We start from the raw sequence: 19,439 nt of genomic DNA on the forward strand, positions 1-19,439 counted from the left end.
ACCTGTAATCCTAGCTACTCAGAAGATGGAGATCAGGAGGGTTATGGTTCGAAGCCAGCCTGGGCAAATAGTTCATGAGTCCTCATCTCAATCAATAAAAAAGCCTAGTGCGTGGTGTACACCAGTCATCCCAGCTACACTGGCACCATAAATAGAATGGTGGACTCCATTCAAAAAATACCTAAAGCAAAAAGAGCTGGAGGTTGAGACTTAAGTGGTAGAGCAGCTGCCTGGCAAGCACAGGCCATGAGTTCAAACCCCAGCACCACTAAAAGAATATACTGTGTTTGAGAAAAGCCAGGCCTGCCTAGGGGTCCACAATTCTAGGCGATCTTGTCACCCCTAGAGCTGGATGGGGCTTGCTTTACCTCAGTCCTGCTCTTTCTCCATGTCGTGTTGTTATTTGGTTGGTTGCTGGGGTCGTTCATTTGATTCGTAATACAGTATTAATCTTAAAATCTTTCATGGGATATTTTTCGCAGAGCAAATGAAGAAACATTCAGAACAGTCTTGCGGAAAGTCACGCCTGCCGTGGGTCTTGCTGGCACTGTGAAGGCTGAAGCTGAGGAGGGAACATGTCATGCAAGAGGACACAACCAACGTTGGCTTCCTCAAGTGCTGGCTAGGCACAATAAGCTTGCAGTAAATGTGTGTTGCATTGGAGTTCTCCTTGCTGTGACATCAGTCCTGTTCCCAGGGACCCAAATCATGACTGACGTTTTTTGCAAAAGAGGGTGCCCCTCTCCAGCCCTTCCCTCAAACTCTCACCCTCACTCATTGTAAGCTCGCTCTTTCAGTGCTTCCAGTCCCTCCAGCCTCCAGCTTCACCTCCTTTCTTGGGCAGGAAAAGCCCATTCTGGCAACCCTTGCTTTCTTATTTGGATGATGGCTGACCTTGGTGTCAACCCACCTGCTTAGAGACAAGCGCGGGAAAACTGGTAAAGCACCCTTGTGGGCCTGTCTGCGGGGGTGATTGACATGTGGGCTAGCGAACTGAGGTGAGAAGGCCCGCCCTAAATGAGGGTACACCAGCCAATCGGTGGGGCCTGCGCAAGATGAGCGGGCAGGCGGGGAAAGCTACTCTGTGGGCGTGTCTATGGGGGCGGTTCCAGAGGTGACTGACATGTAGACTAGTGAACTGAGGGAGAAGACCCGCCCCAAATGATGGTGTTACCAGCCAATTGGCTGGAGCCTGGGTGTGACAAGAGGGCAGGAGTGGGAAGCCATTCGGTGGGCGTGCCTGTGAGGGCGTGTCTGCGAGGGCGGTTCCAGAGGTGATTGACAATGTGAACTAGCAAACTGAGGGAGAAGCCCCGCCCTAAAAGATGATGGTACCAGCCAATTGGCTGGGGCCTGGGCGTGATGAGCGGGCCAGAGGGGGAAAGCCTTAAGGGTGCGCACCCATCCCTTCTGAGCAGGTTTTGGGTTTTTGGTTTGTGGTTTGTCTTTCGGTGTTTTGATGGCTGATTGATGCCATCGTGTGACTGTGAACTTGGACCTACAGTTCTCCAGGGACTTCCCAGGCTGGGGTGGTGTCACTTGGTCCCCACAGTGTCCTGAGGCTCCCACATCCTTGGACCGAGTAGTTTGGTGTGTCTCGCAGCCACAGGACGGCCGTTGTGGGGCTGCCCCGCTCGGGAGGTGAGGACCACTGGGGCACGTCCCCTCCCGTCGCCATGGCCACTCTGTTGGCTGTCCCCTCTCCATAGCTCTGACATGCGTACCTGGAAAACCCGAACCTTTCCCTTAACGTGAGGGAAAACCTGGTCTCCTACTTCACAGGTGGCCGACGCCAGCTGGTGGCACTCCCTCAGCTTCCTGCCATCTTACAGATACACACTCATCCTACCTCATCCACACCCATCCTACCTCGTTCCCGCCTCGGCGCCCGTGTCTCCCCCTCCATTCTGCCATAAAAGCGCACGGGTTTAAGACTAACCCTTGCTGTGGCTCACGCCTGTAATCCCAGCCACTCAGAAGGCAGAGATCAGGAGGATCAAGATTTAACGCCAGCCCACGTGAATAGTTCCTGGGATCCCCATCTCCAAAATACCCAGAGCAAAATGGACTGGAGGTGTGGCTCAAGCTGTAGAGCACCTGCTTTGGAAGTGTGAAGCCCTGAGTTCAAACCCCAGTCCCATAAAAAAAAAGAAGGGAGAGACAGATTGAAGAATTTTCACACACGTAAATTACATGGTATTAGTATTTTTCTTCCCAGTCTCTGTGATCATTTCTGTGGTTTGGTCTGAAAACCACGTTCTTCCTCTTTTGTTTCCCCCACATCCTATCCACAAATCCTATTGCTACCAGAATCCACAGTTCCCACTGCTCCCACCTTCTGGGAAAAGCAGGAGACAGAAACCAGCGGGAGGAAAAAGATTTTAGTTAAGGTCAGCCCTGAGGAGAATAGAGAGTTCCTGTGTCAAATCTCCATCTTTGGGAGGACTGGGGTAGAGTGACACAGCAGGAAGAAAACCCCCACGCTGGCTCGAGCCTTTCTCTTCTCTCCAGCGCGTGGACTCTCCTTTTCCGCTTTTTTTGTTTTGTTTTGTTTTTGGTGGAACTGGGGTTTGAACTCAGGGTTTCGCACTTGCAAAGCAGGTGCTCTGTTGCTTGAGTGACACCTTCAGTTCATTTTGCTCTGGTTATTTTTGGAGATGGGAATCTGAAGAATTATTTCTGGTCTCAAACTTCGATCCTCCTGATCTTAGCCTTCCAAGTAGCTGGGGTTACGGGCAAGAGCCACCATGCCTGGCCTTCTCCTTTTCTTTGAAACTTAACCAGGACCTGAGACCCAGACTCCTGGGGCCAGCACCGGCATTTTCTTTCCAGAAAAACACATGACCTCAAGTGTATTTGTGTGAGTGAGGAGAGGAGGCATTGCAGATGTGTCTTGTCAGGATTTAGGTACCATGTGAAAGGCATGGGTCATTAAAAGATTAGGGAAAGAGCAGCCAGGTGTGGTGGTTCATGTCTGTAATCCCAGCGCTGGAGAGGCTGAGGCAGGAGGATCATGAGTTTGAGACCAGCCTGGACTACACAGTGCTAGACCCTATCTCAGAAACCAATAAATAAATAAATAAGGACTAGGGAAGGAAAGCACAGGGAACCACTTCTACTTTTCTGTTACACTACAGGTAGCTGACCCCTTGTTCGCTAGCCCTGGTCTCAAAGGCCCCTGTGTTACCATAATCACCCCCAGAAAAGTCCCAAGAATCACAGACCAGCACTGGGGCTCCGATCTCCTCTCTCAACCCAGGATATCTGTTTCCCAGCACACCGCACCTGCTCCTTTCCCAAAATAACCAGCTGAGACCGGAGCCACCGAGGTCAGGGCCCTTGGGGAATTCAACTTTACAGCCAATCCCTTGGGACATAGCAAGGGCTGCAAAAAGACACCAGTCATGAGACAGAGACTGAGCGAGAATCCTAGCTGTGACATGTATCCATTAAATGACAGTGGAGAAGCTACTAGATATCCCCTTCCAGACCTGTTTTCACAGCTATAAAATGGAGTTCAGGGGCTGAGCGTGGTGGTGCATGCCTGTAACCACAGCTACTCAAGAGGCGGAGATTTGCAGGGTCAAGGCTTCAGCCTAGCTCGAGCAAAAAGAAAAAAAAATTAGGAAGACCTCATCTCAGTTAACAAACTGGGCATGGTGGTGTGTGCCTGTAATCAACAAAGCATCCAACTTTGGCTCCTTCTGGACCCAGTGTGGTAAAAGAGTCCCCTTTTGAAGTGTCTTCAATTAGACACTTAGGAGAGATGTAGGAGATAGCCTGCGGTGACCCTACCTTGGTTACCCCCTCACCCCCAACACGTGTGACTCACAGATGTGACCACAGCCGTCTGCTTCTCCATTTCCCAACACACAGAAGGAACTTCACTTTCTGCTTCTGAGGCGTGGGAACTTCCCCCGGCCCCAGATAAAGTGACAGGCTCGGAACACGTCATCCACCCCCTCGACAGGCCGTGCCCAGGAGGGGGAGGGGGCTGGCTGGGGTGGTGGCGGATGGGGACAGGTGTGGAGGTGGGAGACAAGAAGTGCAGTGGCCCCCTGGTGTCCCTGCCATCCCCCTGCTGTAAGAGCCTCCCCTCCGTCTCACCTGCTCTTGGTCAAAGCAGGAAAGAGTCAGCTGTTAGTAATGGCGCACTGATTCATGTGGGGAAAGTCTGCCATGCCTGCTTACAGCTCAGGGATTGTCCTGTGGGGTACTGTGCTCAGTTGGGGACTGGGTGGTTTTCTGATGGTAACAATGAGCTACCAACATTGTGGTACTTAGTGTCATAGGGTGAATTGCGTCCTCCTCCCCTGCCAAAAAAATATATACATGTTGAAGTGCTAACCCTTAGCACCCTTACTGTGGCCATATTTGCAGACAGAGTCTTTAAAAAAGGATATTGAGGACCAAGCGCAGTGGCTCATGCCTATAATCCCAACTACTTGGGAGGCTGAGATCAGGAGATCAAGCTTTAAGGCCAGCCCAGAGAAATACTCCATGAGACCCCATCTCCAAAACAACCAGAGCAAAATGGACTGGGTGTGGCTCAACTGGGAGAGAGCCTGCTTTGCAAGTGGGAAGCCCTGAGTTCAAACCTCAGTTGCCCCAAAGGAATAAAAAATAAAAACAGAAGTAAATCCAGCGAACAAGAAACACAGAATGAAATGATATTCTGAAATGCACTAATACTGGAAGACCTAACGGCCCAAGAAAGTCCACACAGATATGAAGTGAATTATTGCATTGTCAAAACCATTTTTTTGAGACAGGGTCTCCCTGTAGAGCCCAGGCTGGTATCCAATGTGTAACCCTCCTGCCTCAGCCTCCCGAGTGCTGGGATTACAGGAGTGCACCACCACACCTGGTATCACCAAAGATCCTTAGAACCCACAAACAGCTCAAAGGCACTCATAATCACATATGTCCATCATTGTCCCATGGCTGTGACCGAGGCACATCGAGGCCTTGCTTTATAGCTGGACTGCATTTCCGGACACTCCATGGGGCCAGTGGTCTTGGCAGAGGTCAGATTCTGCCATGTAGCTTGGGAAATGTCACCACAATGTGGCGACCATTCACTGTGAGACTCATTCTACCTCACCACTTTCCAGAGGGCCATCTGCACTGATGGGACAGCCAGGGAGTCAAGTTGATAGTGACACAGAGGAGCCAGGCTCTCACCTCCCAGGTTCAATGTCACATCCAGGGTCCCCAGCCCAGCCAGCATTGCTCCTCCAGGAATTTGGTCAAAGTCCTCCATGTCCCAGAGATGGGACCACACCTGCCCCCCAGTCCTGTGTGCCCCACCGGCTCGCCATCCATGGAGACACACACCACACTTGTGTCCCCAGGGGAACTTGATGTACAGGGCTGCTGACCACGGTGTCAACACACCCACGTCCGTGGGTGAAGCCTGCGCCTTCCACGAAAGGAAGAGACGTTCTCACCTCCAAGAGGGGGGCACACTGGGTTCGGGACCCCCGGCCCCCGCTTCACCCCTGGGGGTCAACAGGAACACTTCCGCTCACAAATCCAATATGTAGTTTTGGCACAAGAGAGGTCATTCCAAGTTCCACCCTTGTTCATACTGGCACAGTCCTCATTTTGGATGTTGTTGGGTTCCTGAGGGTCCCAGAAGCTGGATGGAGGAAACCGTGAGAGGGCTGAGACGGGGGAGATGGAGGATTTTTAGAATAATGAAACCATTCTTTGTAATGCCATAATGGTCACTATGTATCATTATGCAGTCGTCAAAACTCATTGAACTGTAGCTGGGCATGGTAGGGCACACCTGTAATCCTAGCACCCAGGAGGCTGAGGCAGGAGGATTGTGAGCTCGAGGCCAGCCTGGGGTATATAAAACACACACAAAAAAAAACATAGAACCGAGTCACAAAGGGTGAGCTATGGACTTCACAAAATAATGCATACAAAGCCAGGTACAGTGGCTCACGCCTGTAATCCCAGCTACTCAGGAGGCAGAGATCAGGAGGATCACAGTTTGAGGCCAGCCCAGGCAAACAGTTCTTGAGACTCTATCTCGAAAATACCCATCACAGAAAAGGGCTAGGAGAGTGGCTCAAGGTGAAGGCCCTGAGTTCAAACCCTAGTACCACCAAATAAAAAATGAGTCCCTCAGCCACACAGCCACTGTCATCTCTCCTTCCCATCGTCAGGACACACAGAGGACACAGAGAGACCCAGGAGCCATGGACACTTGCCTTAACGTGACAGGAGAGCCATCCAGCCACCTCCAGTCCCCTTCTCGCTCCTTGTCATTCAGCCCCAGCCAGTACACCCTCGGAGAGCCGTGAGTCTTGGTGACAAAATTCTGCAAGGTCAAATTCCATCCAGCCATCAATCCTGTACACATCAATCAGGACCAGAGCTCACCCTTCAGTGTCCCTCCCACTCACATAGGGATGAGGAATGTCCCCATATTCCTCTATGTCCCCCTGGTGTGCAGAGCAAGACCTACACCTCTCCCGCATGTTAACACGTGTTGGGTGACACCTTTTTTTTCCTTTTGGTGGTTCTGGGGTTTGAACTCAGGGCCTCATGCTTGCTAGGCAGGTGCTCTACCACTTGCGCCACTCCACCAGCCTGTTGGGCATTTTTTCAAGATAGGGTCTCACTTTTGTTACCCGGACTGGCCTCCAACCGCGATCCTCCTGATCTGTGCCTCCTGAATCACTAGGATTACAGGAGTGAGCCACTGTGCCCTGCTAGGTGGTGGCTCCTTTAAGAGGCGGAGCCTGGTGAGAGGCAGTTAGATTTCTGGGTGCCTGCTATGGCAGGAGTGACTCAGAGGCTGCTGTAAAAAGAGCCAGCATGGCTGCTCCTTGTCACAAGTTCCTGTCTTGTCACATGAACCTCCCTCTCACCCTCCTGCAATGCCGCCATCTTTGGGGTTGTTATGCAGCCAGGAGGGGCCTCACCAGAGTCCACTTGGACGTTGAGCCTCCAAAACCGTGAGTTAAATAAACCTCTTCTCTCTATAAAGTACCCAGCGCCAGGTACTTTGTGGTCGAAACTGAGATGGATGTGCTCACCTTCCTGGTCTCACTTTCTCCATTTGTAAAATGGAAGAACACAGGAGTCTTTGCTCCCATTTTCTGCATGGGGAACAGAAAATGCTTCTCTCTCTCTCTTCCCCCCTCTCAGTCCTCTCCTAATAAACTTTACTGCTGCTTTTACTAAAAAAGAAAAAAAAATGGAAGAACACAGACTTGGTATAAGGTGAAAGTGCTCAGGACGGTGACAGGCACACTGCCAGGACTGTGAAGCCTTAAGACTTAACATTTAACATGGTAACAATTAAGTTACATTTTTACCAATAGTAACCCACTGGTTTCTTGTTAATTAGCTTGTTTCCCCCTTTTTTTTCTTTTTTTCTTTTTTTTTTTTTTTGGTGGCACTGGGGTTTGAACCCAGGTCTTGCACTTGTGGTGGGAGCACACTGACACTGAGCTGATGGTTCTATGTATCATAGCATGAGTGTGGCCCATGCCTTGCAGTACCAGCTGTCACCAGACCCGGGCTCTGTGACACGGGGGATTGGGGCATGGGAAAGGCATGGTGGGCTCCCGGCGGGGAGACGGCGGAGGGGTCAGGGCATGCACCTCATTCTAGTGAACCCCAGGTTTTGGCAATAAGAAAAACAGTTTTGGGGACTCTAAAAATCAAAAGATACCTAGGAATTGTTTCCTAGTTAAAGCCTCAGGAAGATTTTAAGAAACCAGAGAAGCCAGGCATGGTGGCTCACGCCTGTAATCCCAGCTACTCAGGAGGCAGAGATCAGGAGGCTCACGGTTTGAAGCCAGCCGGGGGAAATAGTTTGTGAGACCCTATCTCAAAAAGTCCTTCAGAAAAAAGGGCTGGTGGAGTGGCTTAAATGGTAGAGCATCTGCCTAGCAAGGGTGAGGCCCTGAGTTCAAGCCCCAGTACTGCCAAAAAAAAAAAAAAATACTTCCAGTTTCTCTCCACCCAGGAAAGGAAAGGACATGTGGCCTGCGGAAGTGACACCGCCGGTCCCACTGGCTCTCAGGGCGACTCACGTGCTCAGCGAAGCTATCGATGATGACCAGGTGGGAATAACTCTCCTGACAGAAACTCCTGGCGTCATCCCAGGACTTGGTGTTTGAGGAGAAGTAGTAACACTTGCCCTCAAAAGGGACCCAGCCATCAGGACAGGTGACCCTGGAACAGTCTGGGGGCAACACAGGATGCTGTCAGGTGGTCCTGGAGTCAGAGCCCTGGGCGGAGGGTGCTGTGTACAGTGATGCCGGATGTACAGTGCTCAACTGCCCGAGGCGCCGTTCTTACGCTCCGCTCAGAATCACTCCTGTGGGCTTGTGCAATGCCTCCCCATTTCTGGAAAGTTCCCCAAGTCTCACTCACCTAATAGGCCCCGAAGTTCCACCAGGGACTGGTTCACGTTAGCTCTTACATGGTCAATGTCCATCTTCAAGCCAGCCAGTCCTGCCATGCCCGTCACTGTCAGAAGGACAGGCTTGAGGGTGAGAAACACAGAATTTGCCAGCACCAGGGGCTCATGCCTGTAATCCCAGCTCCCTGGGAGACTGAGATCGGGAAGGTAGAGTTGAGAGACCTCATCTCAACCTCAGTGGGCTGGGCATCGTGGTACATACCTGTGACCCCAGCTACATGGGAGGCTGTAGGTGGGAGAATTACAGTCCAGGGTGGCCCAGGCAAAAACACTATGCAAAAAAATGACCTCAACAGCAAAACAGGCTGGGAGTGTGGCTCAGTGGTTAAGTGCGCTTGTCTTGCCTGTGCAAGACCTGGGTTCCAGCCCCAGCACCTCCAAAAGAAATTCACTACAATCGGTTTTCATTTGTCCTATATAGCCACCCTATTACCGTTTCCGTATGTAATCTATGGATCACTGAGCCCGGCATAGTGCTCATGCCTGTAATCCCAGCATTCAGGAGGCTGAGGTAGAATTATCAGGAGTTTGACACCAGCCTGGGCACTCTATCTCAAAAAAAAAAAAAAATTAAAAGTATTAGTGTGATACGTTGCCTTCTGTTTTGGAGCAAGTCTTTGAAATCAGTGTGCTTTTTATTATTTTATTCTAATAATACATCACATTTTGGCTTTGTGTGTGTGTTTTGTTTTTGTGTGTGCGGTAGTGGGGTTTGAACTCAGGGCCTTCACCTTGAGCCCCTCCACCATCCCTTTTTGTGATGAGATAGATGCTCATGAAGTATTTGCCTGGGCTGGCCTCGAACCGTGATCCTCCTGATCTCTGCCTCAATACAGCACATTTTGTCTGACCACGTTCTAAGTGTCCAAGGTACACATGGCTGATGGCTGCCATATTTGACATGGAGGTCTGGTCACGCCCACTATCACAGTCCATGAGGACAAGGAGAACCGTGTCCGAGTGTGCTGTGGTCACCCTTCTTCCCCCAGGGACCCCGCACAGGGCCTGGCACTGGCGCAGATGAGGTTGGTTCAAGGTGTCCCCGCACCCCAGGCAGTACTCACCGTGCTCTCGCCATGACATCTGCTCCAAGCTCAACAGCCTCAGTTTCTCCGCCACCTCCTGGTCTGCAGGGGACAGTCCAGCTTGAGCCCTGTCCACCCAGCCTGACCCCCATCCCAGGCTCCTGTGCCCCGTCCAGCCCTACTCACACTTAATCACGGTCACAGCCAGGCCGACAGAGCTCAGGAGCAGAGAGGTGGCCGCCAGCAGACACAGGGCCACCGTCAGTCTGTCTTCCTGGTGGCACACTGAGCCCCTGGACCTTGTATGAATCCAGGACACCGGAGTGGCTGGGGATAGGGACAGAGAAGCTGGGACAGGTGTTCCCCAGAGACAAGGAGGGACCTCTAAGCCTTTGTCCAAGACCACAGAGGCCTCCAGTCACGTCTGTCACCGGCAGGGTGACACTGTCAGCAAGACAGTGCTGGGGAGACTAAGTCAGAGGGGACCCAGAATTTACACTTGTGGAGCACTTCCTATGTGCTGAGCCTCGGTTATGTCTCTCTTGAGGTCCTGAGTTCAAACCCCAGTACCAGAATTTAAAAACTAATAATAACAGGCTGAGTGTGGCAGCACAAACCTGTAATCCCAGCTACTGGGGAGCAGAGATAGAAGGATGGCGGTTCTAGGCCACCCCTGGAAAAAGTCTAAGATCCTATGTGAGAACAAACTAAAAGCAAAAGTGGCCGGGGCTGAGGCTCCATGGTGAGCACTTGCTTAGCAGGCATGAGGCCCTGGGTTCCATCCCCAGCACCACAAAAAAAAAAAAAAAAAACTGACTTACAGTGCATGAAAACTGTGTCCGGCAGCTCCGCTCTCACTAGCTAAGCTAAGCTGCTTTCTGTGCCCCAGCAGCCCCAGCCCCAGCCATTCCCACTCACAGAAGCCCGTGGACCCTTGTGTGGGGGGTGGACATTTCCTGTTTCTTCCGCAAGCAGGAAGTGGGTGAGACCCCAGGAAGCTGGGCACAGTGGTACACTCCTGTAATCCCAGCCCTTGGGGGAGGGGGGCTGGGGCAGGAGGACTGAGAGTTGCAGGCCAGCCTGGGCTACATACTGAGATCCTGTCTCAAAAACAAACAAACAAAAAAAGAAGAGTCCCCAGAAGACACCCTCGGTCCCCAAGGCCTGGCCCGGAGTCAGGAAGGACCAACTCTGAAAGGAAGTGACTCTGGCTGGGGGTCAAACTCCAGGCCCGGAAAGAGGACAAAGGGAGACATCCAGTGGGGACAGACGGAAGGACTTACTGGTTAGGGAGGGCTGGAATGGAGGAGGCTCCAAATCGACCCCTGCGAACAAGAAGGAGAAAGGTTCATTCGGAAGGCGCTGAATGACCTTCCAAGACCACAACCCCTGCTTTGCTCTCTGATCAGAAGTGGAGGACTCAGGTCTGGGCGCAGTGGCTCCTGTCTGTAATCCCAGCTATCCGGGAGTTGCAGATCAGAAGGACTGAGGTTTGAGCAAGATCCCCATCTCAACAACAACAAAAAAAACTGGGTATGGTGGTGTATACCTGTAATCCCAGCTACATGAAAGGTGTAAATAGGAGGACTGGGCTCTGCGGCCAGCCCCAGGCAAAAATGTAAGCCTGAAAAATGATCAAAGGAAAAGGGGCTGGTGGAGTGGCTCAAGTGGTAGAGCGCCTGCCTAGCAAGTGTGAGGTCCTGAGTTCAAACCCCAGTACCACAAACGAAGGAAGGAAACTTCCAGGCACCCCTCTTGGGTTCCTTAAATGGTATTCCCACTACTCACCCGACTGACGAGATGGGCAGGTGACAGGCGGGAGGTCCAGGCCTGGATGGATCAAATAGGACAAGGGTCATTTGGAGTGGGCCTCAGCCCAGTGAGGAGGCTGACCCCAGCTCCCGACTCCCACCTGTCGTCTTCAGGGGCTTGGGAGGAAGTGGAAGGTCCTCCAGGTTCTTCCATGAGGAGGGGGAGCAGCTGCCTGGGCCCAGAGCGGAGCTCTTCTGAGCCCCCAGCCCCAGCTCACCTGCTCTTGGAGGTCTTGGTGGAGGCATTGAGCCTGAGGGAGAGGGAGGCTCAGTTAGTGAGGGTCTGAGGATGGAACGAGGGAAGAAAGTAAGGCAGGTGTGGTGATGTATGCCTGTAATCCCAGGACTGGGGGCTGAAGGAGAAAGACCCTGTTGTCAAAAAAATAAAATAAAGGCTGGGCGCCCATGTCTCATGCCTGATCCCAGCTACTCAGGAGGCAGAGATCAGGAGGATCACGGTTCGAAGCCAGCCCGGGCAAAGTTTCAGTGACCCTATCTCGAAAAAACAAAAAAGCCTTCACAAAAAAGGGCTGGTGGAGTGGCTCAAGGTGAAGGCCCTGAGTTCAAGCCCCAGTGCCAAAAAAAAGGAAGGATGGAAGGAAGGACAGGGTTTTGCTGTGTGGCCCAGGTTGGCCTTGAAATCCTGTGCTCAAGCAATCCTCCCTGCCTCAGCCTCTCAAATGTCTGCACCCACAGGGTCAGGCACCACCATCACTGCCCTTCTTGGTTTAAAAACTGAAAACTTAGGACTGACGGAGTGGCTCAAGTGGTAGAGCGCCTGTCTGACAAGCACCAAGCCCTGAGTTCAAATCCCAGTATCAAAAAAAAAAATGGAGATTACCACATCCCAGGAAAGACAAGAGTCTGTGAATTCAAGACCCAGTTGCACTGAAAGTGAGGATGACACTGATGTTGGGGACGAAGATGAGACAGTCAAGCAACACAGCCCCGTGTCTCCCCGGACCTCAGACACTGGAGGTGGGGGGTGCAGAGCCCTGTCCCATGTGAGATTACCTCTCTCCAAGAACATCAAAGCTACACTGTCAGCCGGGCATGGTGGCTCACCCCTGTAACCCCAGCTACTGGAGAGGCTGAGATCAGGAGGATCGTAGTTAGAGGCCAGCCTGGGCAACTAGTTCTCCATGTGTTTGCTGTGCCCAGCTCCTGGCCCCTGGTGACCCTGCTCCCCCAGGTGACCTCAAGCGGTCCCCTTACCTGGCTTTGGAGGAAGGTCCTTATAGGGCGGGGCTGTGTTCTCATAGTCATCATTATCGTCATCCTCCATGATCCCTTGCAGAGACAAGGCGAGTCAGGGCGCAGCCACCCGTTCCTCCATCCCTCAGGCCCGGGCTCTGGTCTCAGCTCCCTGAGGTGGGGACACTGAGAGCAGGGTCCTGGCTAGGGCCATACCTGGTGGGTCTGGGCGGCCGGTGTTCGTATACAGGGCGTCCATGTCTTCAGTAAACATAGGAGGCGAGAACTGACAACCACAAGTGGCAGCTCGACCCCTTCCTCCTCCTCCTACTCAGGTGTCTGGGGCCTTTCTCTGTTCCCTTTTTCTTTCAAAGTCAACTACATGCAAATTTGTCTTCAGAGGAGCCCCTGACACCCCACGAAAGCACTTGTCTTTCCCCGTGGCATAGAAATGACAGTGACAATGGCCACTCCAGACACGGCTCCCACAGAGCACAAGACTAGGTGAAAAGAGATGGATAGGGCCAGGCACAGTGGCTCACGTCTGTAATCCCGGGTACTCGGGAAGTGGCAGTTGGGAGGGTCACGGTTCCAGGCCAGCCAGGGCAAAAAGTTAACCAGACCCCATCTCAACCAACAAGCCAGGCGCAGTGCTGTGCACCTGTCATCCCAGCAAGGCAGGACACCTAAGTAGGAGGATTGGGATCCGGGCTGCCCAGGGTAAAAAGCGAGACCCCATCTTCAAAATAACCAGAGAGAGAGAGAGAGAGGAGGTGGAAAAGGAGGAGGAGGGACTGTCCCATCGCATACTCTCGGTCTGAGCCATCAGTGTCCACAGTGGAAAGTGTCCCCAGGTCCCCTTTCCATTAAACGCTCACCCCAGGGAGCTGGACTTTCCCTTGTGGTGTCCCCATGCTACAGATGAGGACACGGAGACTTGGCTGAGAGGCTGAGAGGGGGCAAAGCCTGGCGGCTTAGCACGGGGCACAGCAGGCTCCCCGATGGGTGTGGATGGCAGGGAAGGGACCGAGGTAGCGGGGATGGGGCCGGGCACCTGTTGTCCCAGCTACTTGGGAGGCAGAGATCAGGAGGAGCTAAGTTTGAGGCCAGCCGGGCAAAAGTCATAAGACCCCATCTCAATCAACAAGCCTGGTGGGGTGGTGCACACCTGTCATCCCAGCTACTTAGGAGGCACAAGTAGGAAAAGCACGGTGCACGGCCTGGGCGAGAAATGCAAGATCCTATGTGAAAAATAACCAAAGCACAAAGGGCTGACGAAGTGGCTCAAGTGGTAGTGCTCCTGCCTAGCAAGTATGAAGCCCTGAGTTCAAATCCCAGTGCTGCCCCCAAAAAAAGAAAAGGTACAGAGAAAGCCTTCCCAGACATATTTCAAACCTGCCTGTGCCTCCTGGCCTGTGAGAAATAAACTTCGGGTTTGGTTTGCTTTGATTTGCTTTGAAACAGGGTCTGGGTCTCACTGTGTAGCCCAGGCTGACCTTGAACTTGCAATCCCCCTGCCTCAGCCTCCCGAGTGTTCAGATTACAGACATGCACCATCACAGCCAGCTTGTCATTTCTTTATCTTTGTCATTTCTTTATTCATTGTCTGTCATCCCCCCTCCCACTAGCAGCTCAGCTCCACGAGGCCATGGATTTGTGTCTGTCCTGTCTACTGGTTCTTACCAATTGACACATGGGAACACAATGCTTGATGAGTGAATAAGTGACCATCCTGCCCAGCAAACCTTCACCAAGATCGTAGCTCAGGTCAGAGCCCTGCAAGCTCCTTTGGCCGTCACACAGCAGCCGGCCACCCTTGATGCTGATGGCAGAATCCCCGGTGTCTGGATTCGAGGCAGGTGCAGGTAGCGCAGCTCAGACACCACCCAGAGTTTCCAGCCCCAGCCTCACAAAATGCTCGTGCAGCCAGCCCCTGCCTGGCGTAGCCCAGAGGTGGCCGGACAGGACGGCGGGAGGGGGTGGAGGGCAGACACCCTGGGGCAACTAGACAAGGCACCTGCGGGTGTGGCGGGAGTACAGGAAGGGCTCCTTGTCTGGTGATTGAGGGAGAAAAAACAGGAAGACATACATCATGGGTGACTGGGACCCGGGCCTCTCCCCACCTCCACACACGTGATGTGACATCACCCTCACCACAATGCCATCCCTGTCTTGTCCCCAGCCCTGAGTTAGGACAAGGCAGGCTCCCAGGACCTCAGGAGGCACGGTGGCTTGTGCCTGTAATCCCAGCTACTAAGGAGGCACAAATAGGGAGGATCTCGGTTCAAGGCCAGCCTGCACAAACAGTTAGCAAGACCCTATCTCAACCCAAAACTGGGCATGGTAGGGCATGCCTGTCATCCTGGCAATGTAACAGGCATAAATAGGATTGTGGTCCAGGGAAAAATGCAAGACCCTATCCCAAAAGTAAGAGAGAGTGAGAGAGATTGGGAAAGAGAGAGCACTCACTTTGTTTTGTTTTGTTTTGTTGCAGTACTGGGGTTTGAACTCAGGGCCTTCACCTTGAGCCACTCCACCAGTCCTTTGTGGTGAAGAGTATTTCAAGATAGGGTCTCATGAACTGTTTGCCGGGGCTGGCCTCAAACCTCGATCCTCCTGATTTCTGCCTCCTGAGTACTCATTTTTACAGCAAAGCTCCTCCCTCAGCATCCATTGGTCCACTGACCCCTGAATGGACCAATCCACTCACGAGAGCTCACAGGCACACCCAGACCCGAGTTTCCCTGTTCACACGCCATATTCGCAAAGGACTTTGCACGTTGCTCATCCAGCATGTGAGATCCGGGCGTCACATTTGAATCCCAGCACACCTCCTCGATGCTAGAGGAGAAATATGTCATCCCTGTCCCCTGGGAACTGACATTGGAGGACAGAGACAATAAACAAAACAACAGAGTCAGCGGGGGGCTGTGGTTCACTCCTGTAATCCTGGCTACTCAGGAGGCAGAGATCAGGAGGATCGTGGTTCAAAGCCAGCCCAGGCAGATTCATTTGCAAACACACCAACGTGAATGCTGTTCCCTGGACTCAGGCAGGAAAGGCACCAGAATCACAAACCTACTTTATAGGCTCCAACCACAGGGACAGGTCCCACAGGTTGTCTGGAGAGCAGAGGAGTGACAGGGTTCTCTTGAAACAGGTGGCCCTTGGAGCAGGTGAAGAGGTGAAGGTGCTTGGGTGGGGCTGCTGACCATGGAGGAGGGTGGGAAGTGGTGATATTTCTTTTTCTTCTTTGAGACAAGGTCTCAGTTTGTAATCCAACCTAGCCTCCAACTCGTGATCCTCCTGATTCAACCTCTTAAGTGCTGGGATTACAGGCATGCACCACTATGCCAGGCTAGTATATTATACCTTTTTTAAGAGAACGTGGAATGCTTTAGATGCAAAGGTGTGCTTTGGGAAAAAAATGGTACGAAGAATAATTTTCCTTTGTGCTCTGAACTGAGGGGACTACTAGGATCGCCCCAAAAAGGGATGTGCGAGGCCTGACGCCCACAGGGTGGAGATGCGCCTCCTGGCGTCCAATAATACCCAAGGAGACTGTCATGCCTCTTCCCGGCCGCCGGGGGCGCACGCGAAACCGGAAGTCCGCGAGCGTTCGTCTCTATGATCCGTCCGCGGGGGGTAGGGCCCCCGCGCCGCACGCAGAGCAACCCGGAAGCCGTGGCTGGAACAGTGGGGAGTACTTCCGGGTATCAGTGAGGTGACCCCTGCCGCTCCAGGGATCTGCGGCAAAGCGGCTATGGGAGCTCACCTGGCCCGGCGCTACCTGGGCGATGCCTCGGTGGAGCCCGATCCCTTGCGGATGCCCACGTTCTCGCCTGATTATGGCTTCCCCGACCGCAAGGAGCGCGGTGAGGCTCAGTGCGCAGGCGCGCCTGGGGGGTGGGAGGGGGAGTGGGGCTCGGGCGCCGGGACTGTGCAAAGCTGGGGTCCGTAGGGCTGGCTGGGCTCAGCAGTGGTCTGGACCCCGAGGGGTGTCCAGTGGAGGCTAGCGACAGTGTGTTAGAGAGCATTGCAGGCACGAGACAGGGCCGGAGCCAACGCTTGGGGACCAAAGGGACAGGCGACATTGGCGGGGAAACGGGGTTTCAGAACCGGGCTTCGTCCTGGGGGCAGTGGATAGCCACGGGAGAGTTCATCTCGGAAGGGACGCGTTCATTGCACCGCCGCCCAGATGTCACTTTTAAGTATGCACAAGAAAATTAGGGGGTAGGAAGGGGAGTACAGTGGCTCCCACACGTAATCCCGGCTACTTGGGAGGCTGAGATCGGGAGGATCGCGGTTCAAAGCCAGAACGGGGAAATAGTTCACGAGACCCCCATCTCCAAAATAACTAGGGCAAAATGGACTGGAGGTGTGGCTCAAGCAGTAGAGTGCCTGCTTTGCAAGTGCGAAGCCCTGAGTTCAAATCCCAGTTACACAAAACAGAAAACTAGGGGGACTCACGCTGCGCACGCTGTCCGGTATTTTTTTCTTGTAGCGGTGCGATGCTGGGGAACCCAGGGCCTCATGCATGCTGAGCAGTGCTCTTCCACAGAGCTGCACCCCAGTCCCCCCTTTCCCATTGCTTTTTCTGTGTAGTAATGTCACAGGCGTATGGAGCGCCAACCCTGGGCCAAGTCCCAAACTGGGCCCCGCGGATAAGGGTACCTGAGAGAAGCAGGCGCTGTCTCAGGGACTCAGCCAGGGGATCTTGGGGTAGGTGGAAGCAAATTCGGAGGGGGCGTGAGTAGGGGTGGATGAGAGTGATGAGAGGACAGAGCCTGTGCTACTCTGCAGACAAGCGAAGGTCTGGGTGGTCTCCAGTGAGCCAGAGTACAGAGAGGTCTGCATGTGGGAGAAGGCTGGCAGGTGGTGTAGTCACACCAGTGTCCCTGCTCCAGGCAGTGCTCAGCCCTTTCTGCATTTGCAAATTGTGGCAACCCCCTGGTACCTTGCTTTGCCCACACCGACATTCCCCTGCTCCTGCCTTGCTTGGCAAGAGATGGTCTTGAACTTGAGATCCCCGTACCTCAGCCTCCTGGGTACTGGAATTACGAGCGTGCACCACTAGGCCAGGTCCCAGTGCTGGGCATCTTGCTCCCAGCCAGACTATAAAAGAGCTCTTGGCCTGCATCTCCCTCTGTTCCCTGTCTCAGTAAGGGGCAGCTCCATCATTCCTTGCCCTGTCACCTCAGGGCCTCTGCACCTGTTGTTCTGCCGCCTGGAATGTTCTTCCCAAGGTACCTGCCTGGCTCACCCCCCTCTCCTCCTGGCCCCCTCCCAATGTTCATCTCCCTCAATTTTTGTCTTCCTGATCCTACCCTGCCGGGCAATCTGTGACACTCTGGGTTCTACCTGTCTTCTCCCCCGCTACCCACAACCCAGGTGCTGGCTATTTATAAGCTGGGGTGACAAGGAGGGATGTAGGGTTGTGGCCACTCCAGGTCAGGGGACTCTGGCAGGGGCTGCAGGTGGGTTCCCCAGCTGGTTCTGAGGAGGTGTGAGGTGGAGGGACCTGGCTGGGCTGGTCACCATTGGAGGTGGCTGTGGACAGCCTAGAAAGGGGAAAGAGACCTGGAGAGGGTGTGGGGTAGGGGGGGCACGGGGAGAGGGAGTCCTGTCCTGGGATGGTGGGTGGTAGGTGGTAGAAGGGCGCACAGGAGGGGAGTGGGAAGAGGGCTGTGGTGGACGTGGGCCCATAGACCTGCTGCACTGGTGGCGGCCAGGGAAGGGCACAGCAGGGACAGGCTGTGGAGTACCCACTCTGTAAGGGCCACATTTGGCCTCCTGAGTTGATCTGGGCCAGGGTCAGGTTCTACCAGTGGGAAGAGCACAGCCACCAAGGGCTGGTCCAGCTGTCACAGGGGTGGCACCTACGTGCTTTAGATGAAGTTAAGGTGCCTCTTGGCCAAGGGCACCATCTGTGGCAAAGGTCTTACGGTTATATTGTCTAGTAACCTTGCAGCTGTCTTGGTGTGCACAAGTCCGTGCTCTGCCAGTCCCTAAAGACGCCTCTCAGAAGGCCCTGGCATTGTTAAGTGAGCATGGCCATGGTGGCTCCCATCCTGCAGACTGCTGTCTTTCCGGGGAGGATGCTGAGGCCCAAGGGAGGCCACATGGCCCTGCACCGACCAGGAGGGGAAAGCCCGTTTGGAAGTGACATTCTCATAGGATATCAGGGAGAGCCAGAGCCCCCTCTTCTGCTTGCTTCAGCTTCCAGGTGGCCTTTGTGCAAATTAGGAAGAGGGACCCCTTCAAGCTACTCCATTTTCGGGGCTGGCCATATCCCCGCGCTCTGCCTGGGGACAGCCCTAAGACATGGCTCTTGTGGGGACCCCTGGAGTCGGGGAGGCGGGCACCGACATGCCGAGCCCCTCTCCTGCCCTGTTCCGCAGTGATGGTGGCCACGCAGCAGGAGATGAACGATGCGCAGCTGACACTGGAGCAGCGGGACTACTGCGCGCACCACCTCATTCGGCTGCTTAAGTGCAAGCGCGACAGCTTCCCCAACTTCCTGGCCTGCAAGCACGAGCAGCACGCCTGGGACCACTGCGAGCACCTCGAGTGAGTGAGACCACGAGCCCAACCCCGGGAGGGGGGCAGGTGACCAGAGCCACCCTTCACCGGGAGGAGGTGGGCAATCCAGCCACCGGCATGGCTGTGTGGAGGTGGCTGCGTGGGGTGGCAGGGGTGATGTTCTCCCCGCCTGACACCTTTGCCCTCGGCCCAGCTACGTGATGCGCATGAAGGAGTTCGAGCGTGAGCGCCGGCTGCTGCAGCGGAAGAAGCGGCGGGAGCAGAGGGAGGCCATGGTGGCCCAAGGCCACAGAGTCGGGGAGGTGGCGCCCGAGATGGCCCTATAGAACCCCCATCCTGTCTGTGAGCCTGTTGAAAATAAATGCCTCCAGGCCCCCTTTCCTGAGCCCCTCCTCTCGCTTTCCACGCACCCCC

The 19,439-nt window shown here is 53.9% G+C and overlaps 3 protein-coding genes across 3 annotated transcripts in view; 2 read left to right on the forward strand and 1 right to left on the reverse strand.

Moving 5' to 3' along the window:
* Window positions 1-663, forward strand: part of Adgre3 (adhesion G protein-coupled receptor E3) — a 32,750-nt gene extending 32,087 nt beyond the window's left edge. The window contains exon 16 of the mRNA XM_074053928.1: window positions 483-663. Coding sequence (XP_073910029.1) covers window positions 483-491 — 9 coding nt within the window. The 3' untranslated portion in view covers window positions 492-663. The remainder of the gene's footprint in view (window positions 1-482) is intronic.
* Window positions 656-13,394, reverse strand: Clec17a (C-type lectin domain containing 17A). The gene is made up of 11 exons (XM_074053933.1): window positions 12,699-13,394; window positions 12,504-12,578; window positions 11,390-11,539; window positions 11,266-11,307; window positions 10,761-10,802; window positions 9,664-9,804; window positions 9,517-9,579; window positions 8,404-8,499; window positions 8,061-8,212; window positions 6,225-6,334; window positions 656-5,641 (listed from the first exon to the last, which is right to left on the reverse strand). The coding sequence occupies exons 1-11, from the start codon at window positions 12,754-12,756 to the stop codon at window positions 5,509-5,511; spliced, it is 1,062 nt and encodes a 353-aa protein (XP_073910034.1). The 5' UTR covers window positions 12,757-13,394; the 3' UTR covers window positions 656-5,508.
* A 2,741-nt stretch (window positions 13,395-16,135) lies between these two features.
* Window positions 16,136-19,410, forward strand: Ndufb7 (NADH:ubiquinone oxidoreductase subunit B7). The gene is made up of 3 exons (XM_020164056.2): window positions 16,136-16,357; window positions 18,884-19,052; window positions 19,219-19,410. Exons 1-3 carry the CDS (start codon window positions 16,246-16,248, stop codon window positions 19,349-19,351), a joined length of 414 nt encoding a protein of 137 aa, XP_020019645.1. The 5' UTR covers window positions 16,136-16,245; the 3' UTR covers window positions 19,352-19,410.
* The last annotated feature ends 29 nt before the right edge of the window (window positions 19,411-19,439 follow it).

The sequence above is a fragment of the Castor canadensis genome, chromosome 14 (assembly GCF_047511655.1).
Source record: "Castor canadensis chromosome 14, mCasCan1.hap1v2, whole genome shotgun sequence".
Classification (NCBI taxonomy): Eukaryota; Metazoa; Chordata; class Mammalia; order Rodentia; family Castoridae; genus Castor; species Castor canadensis.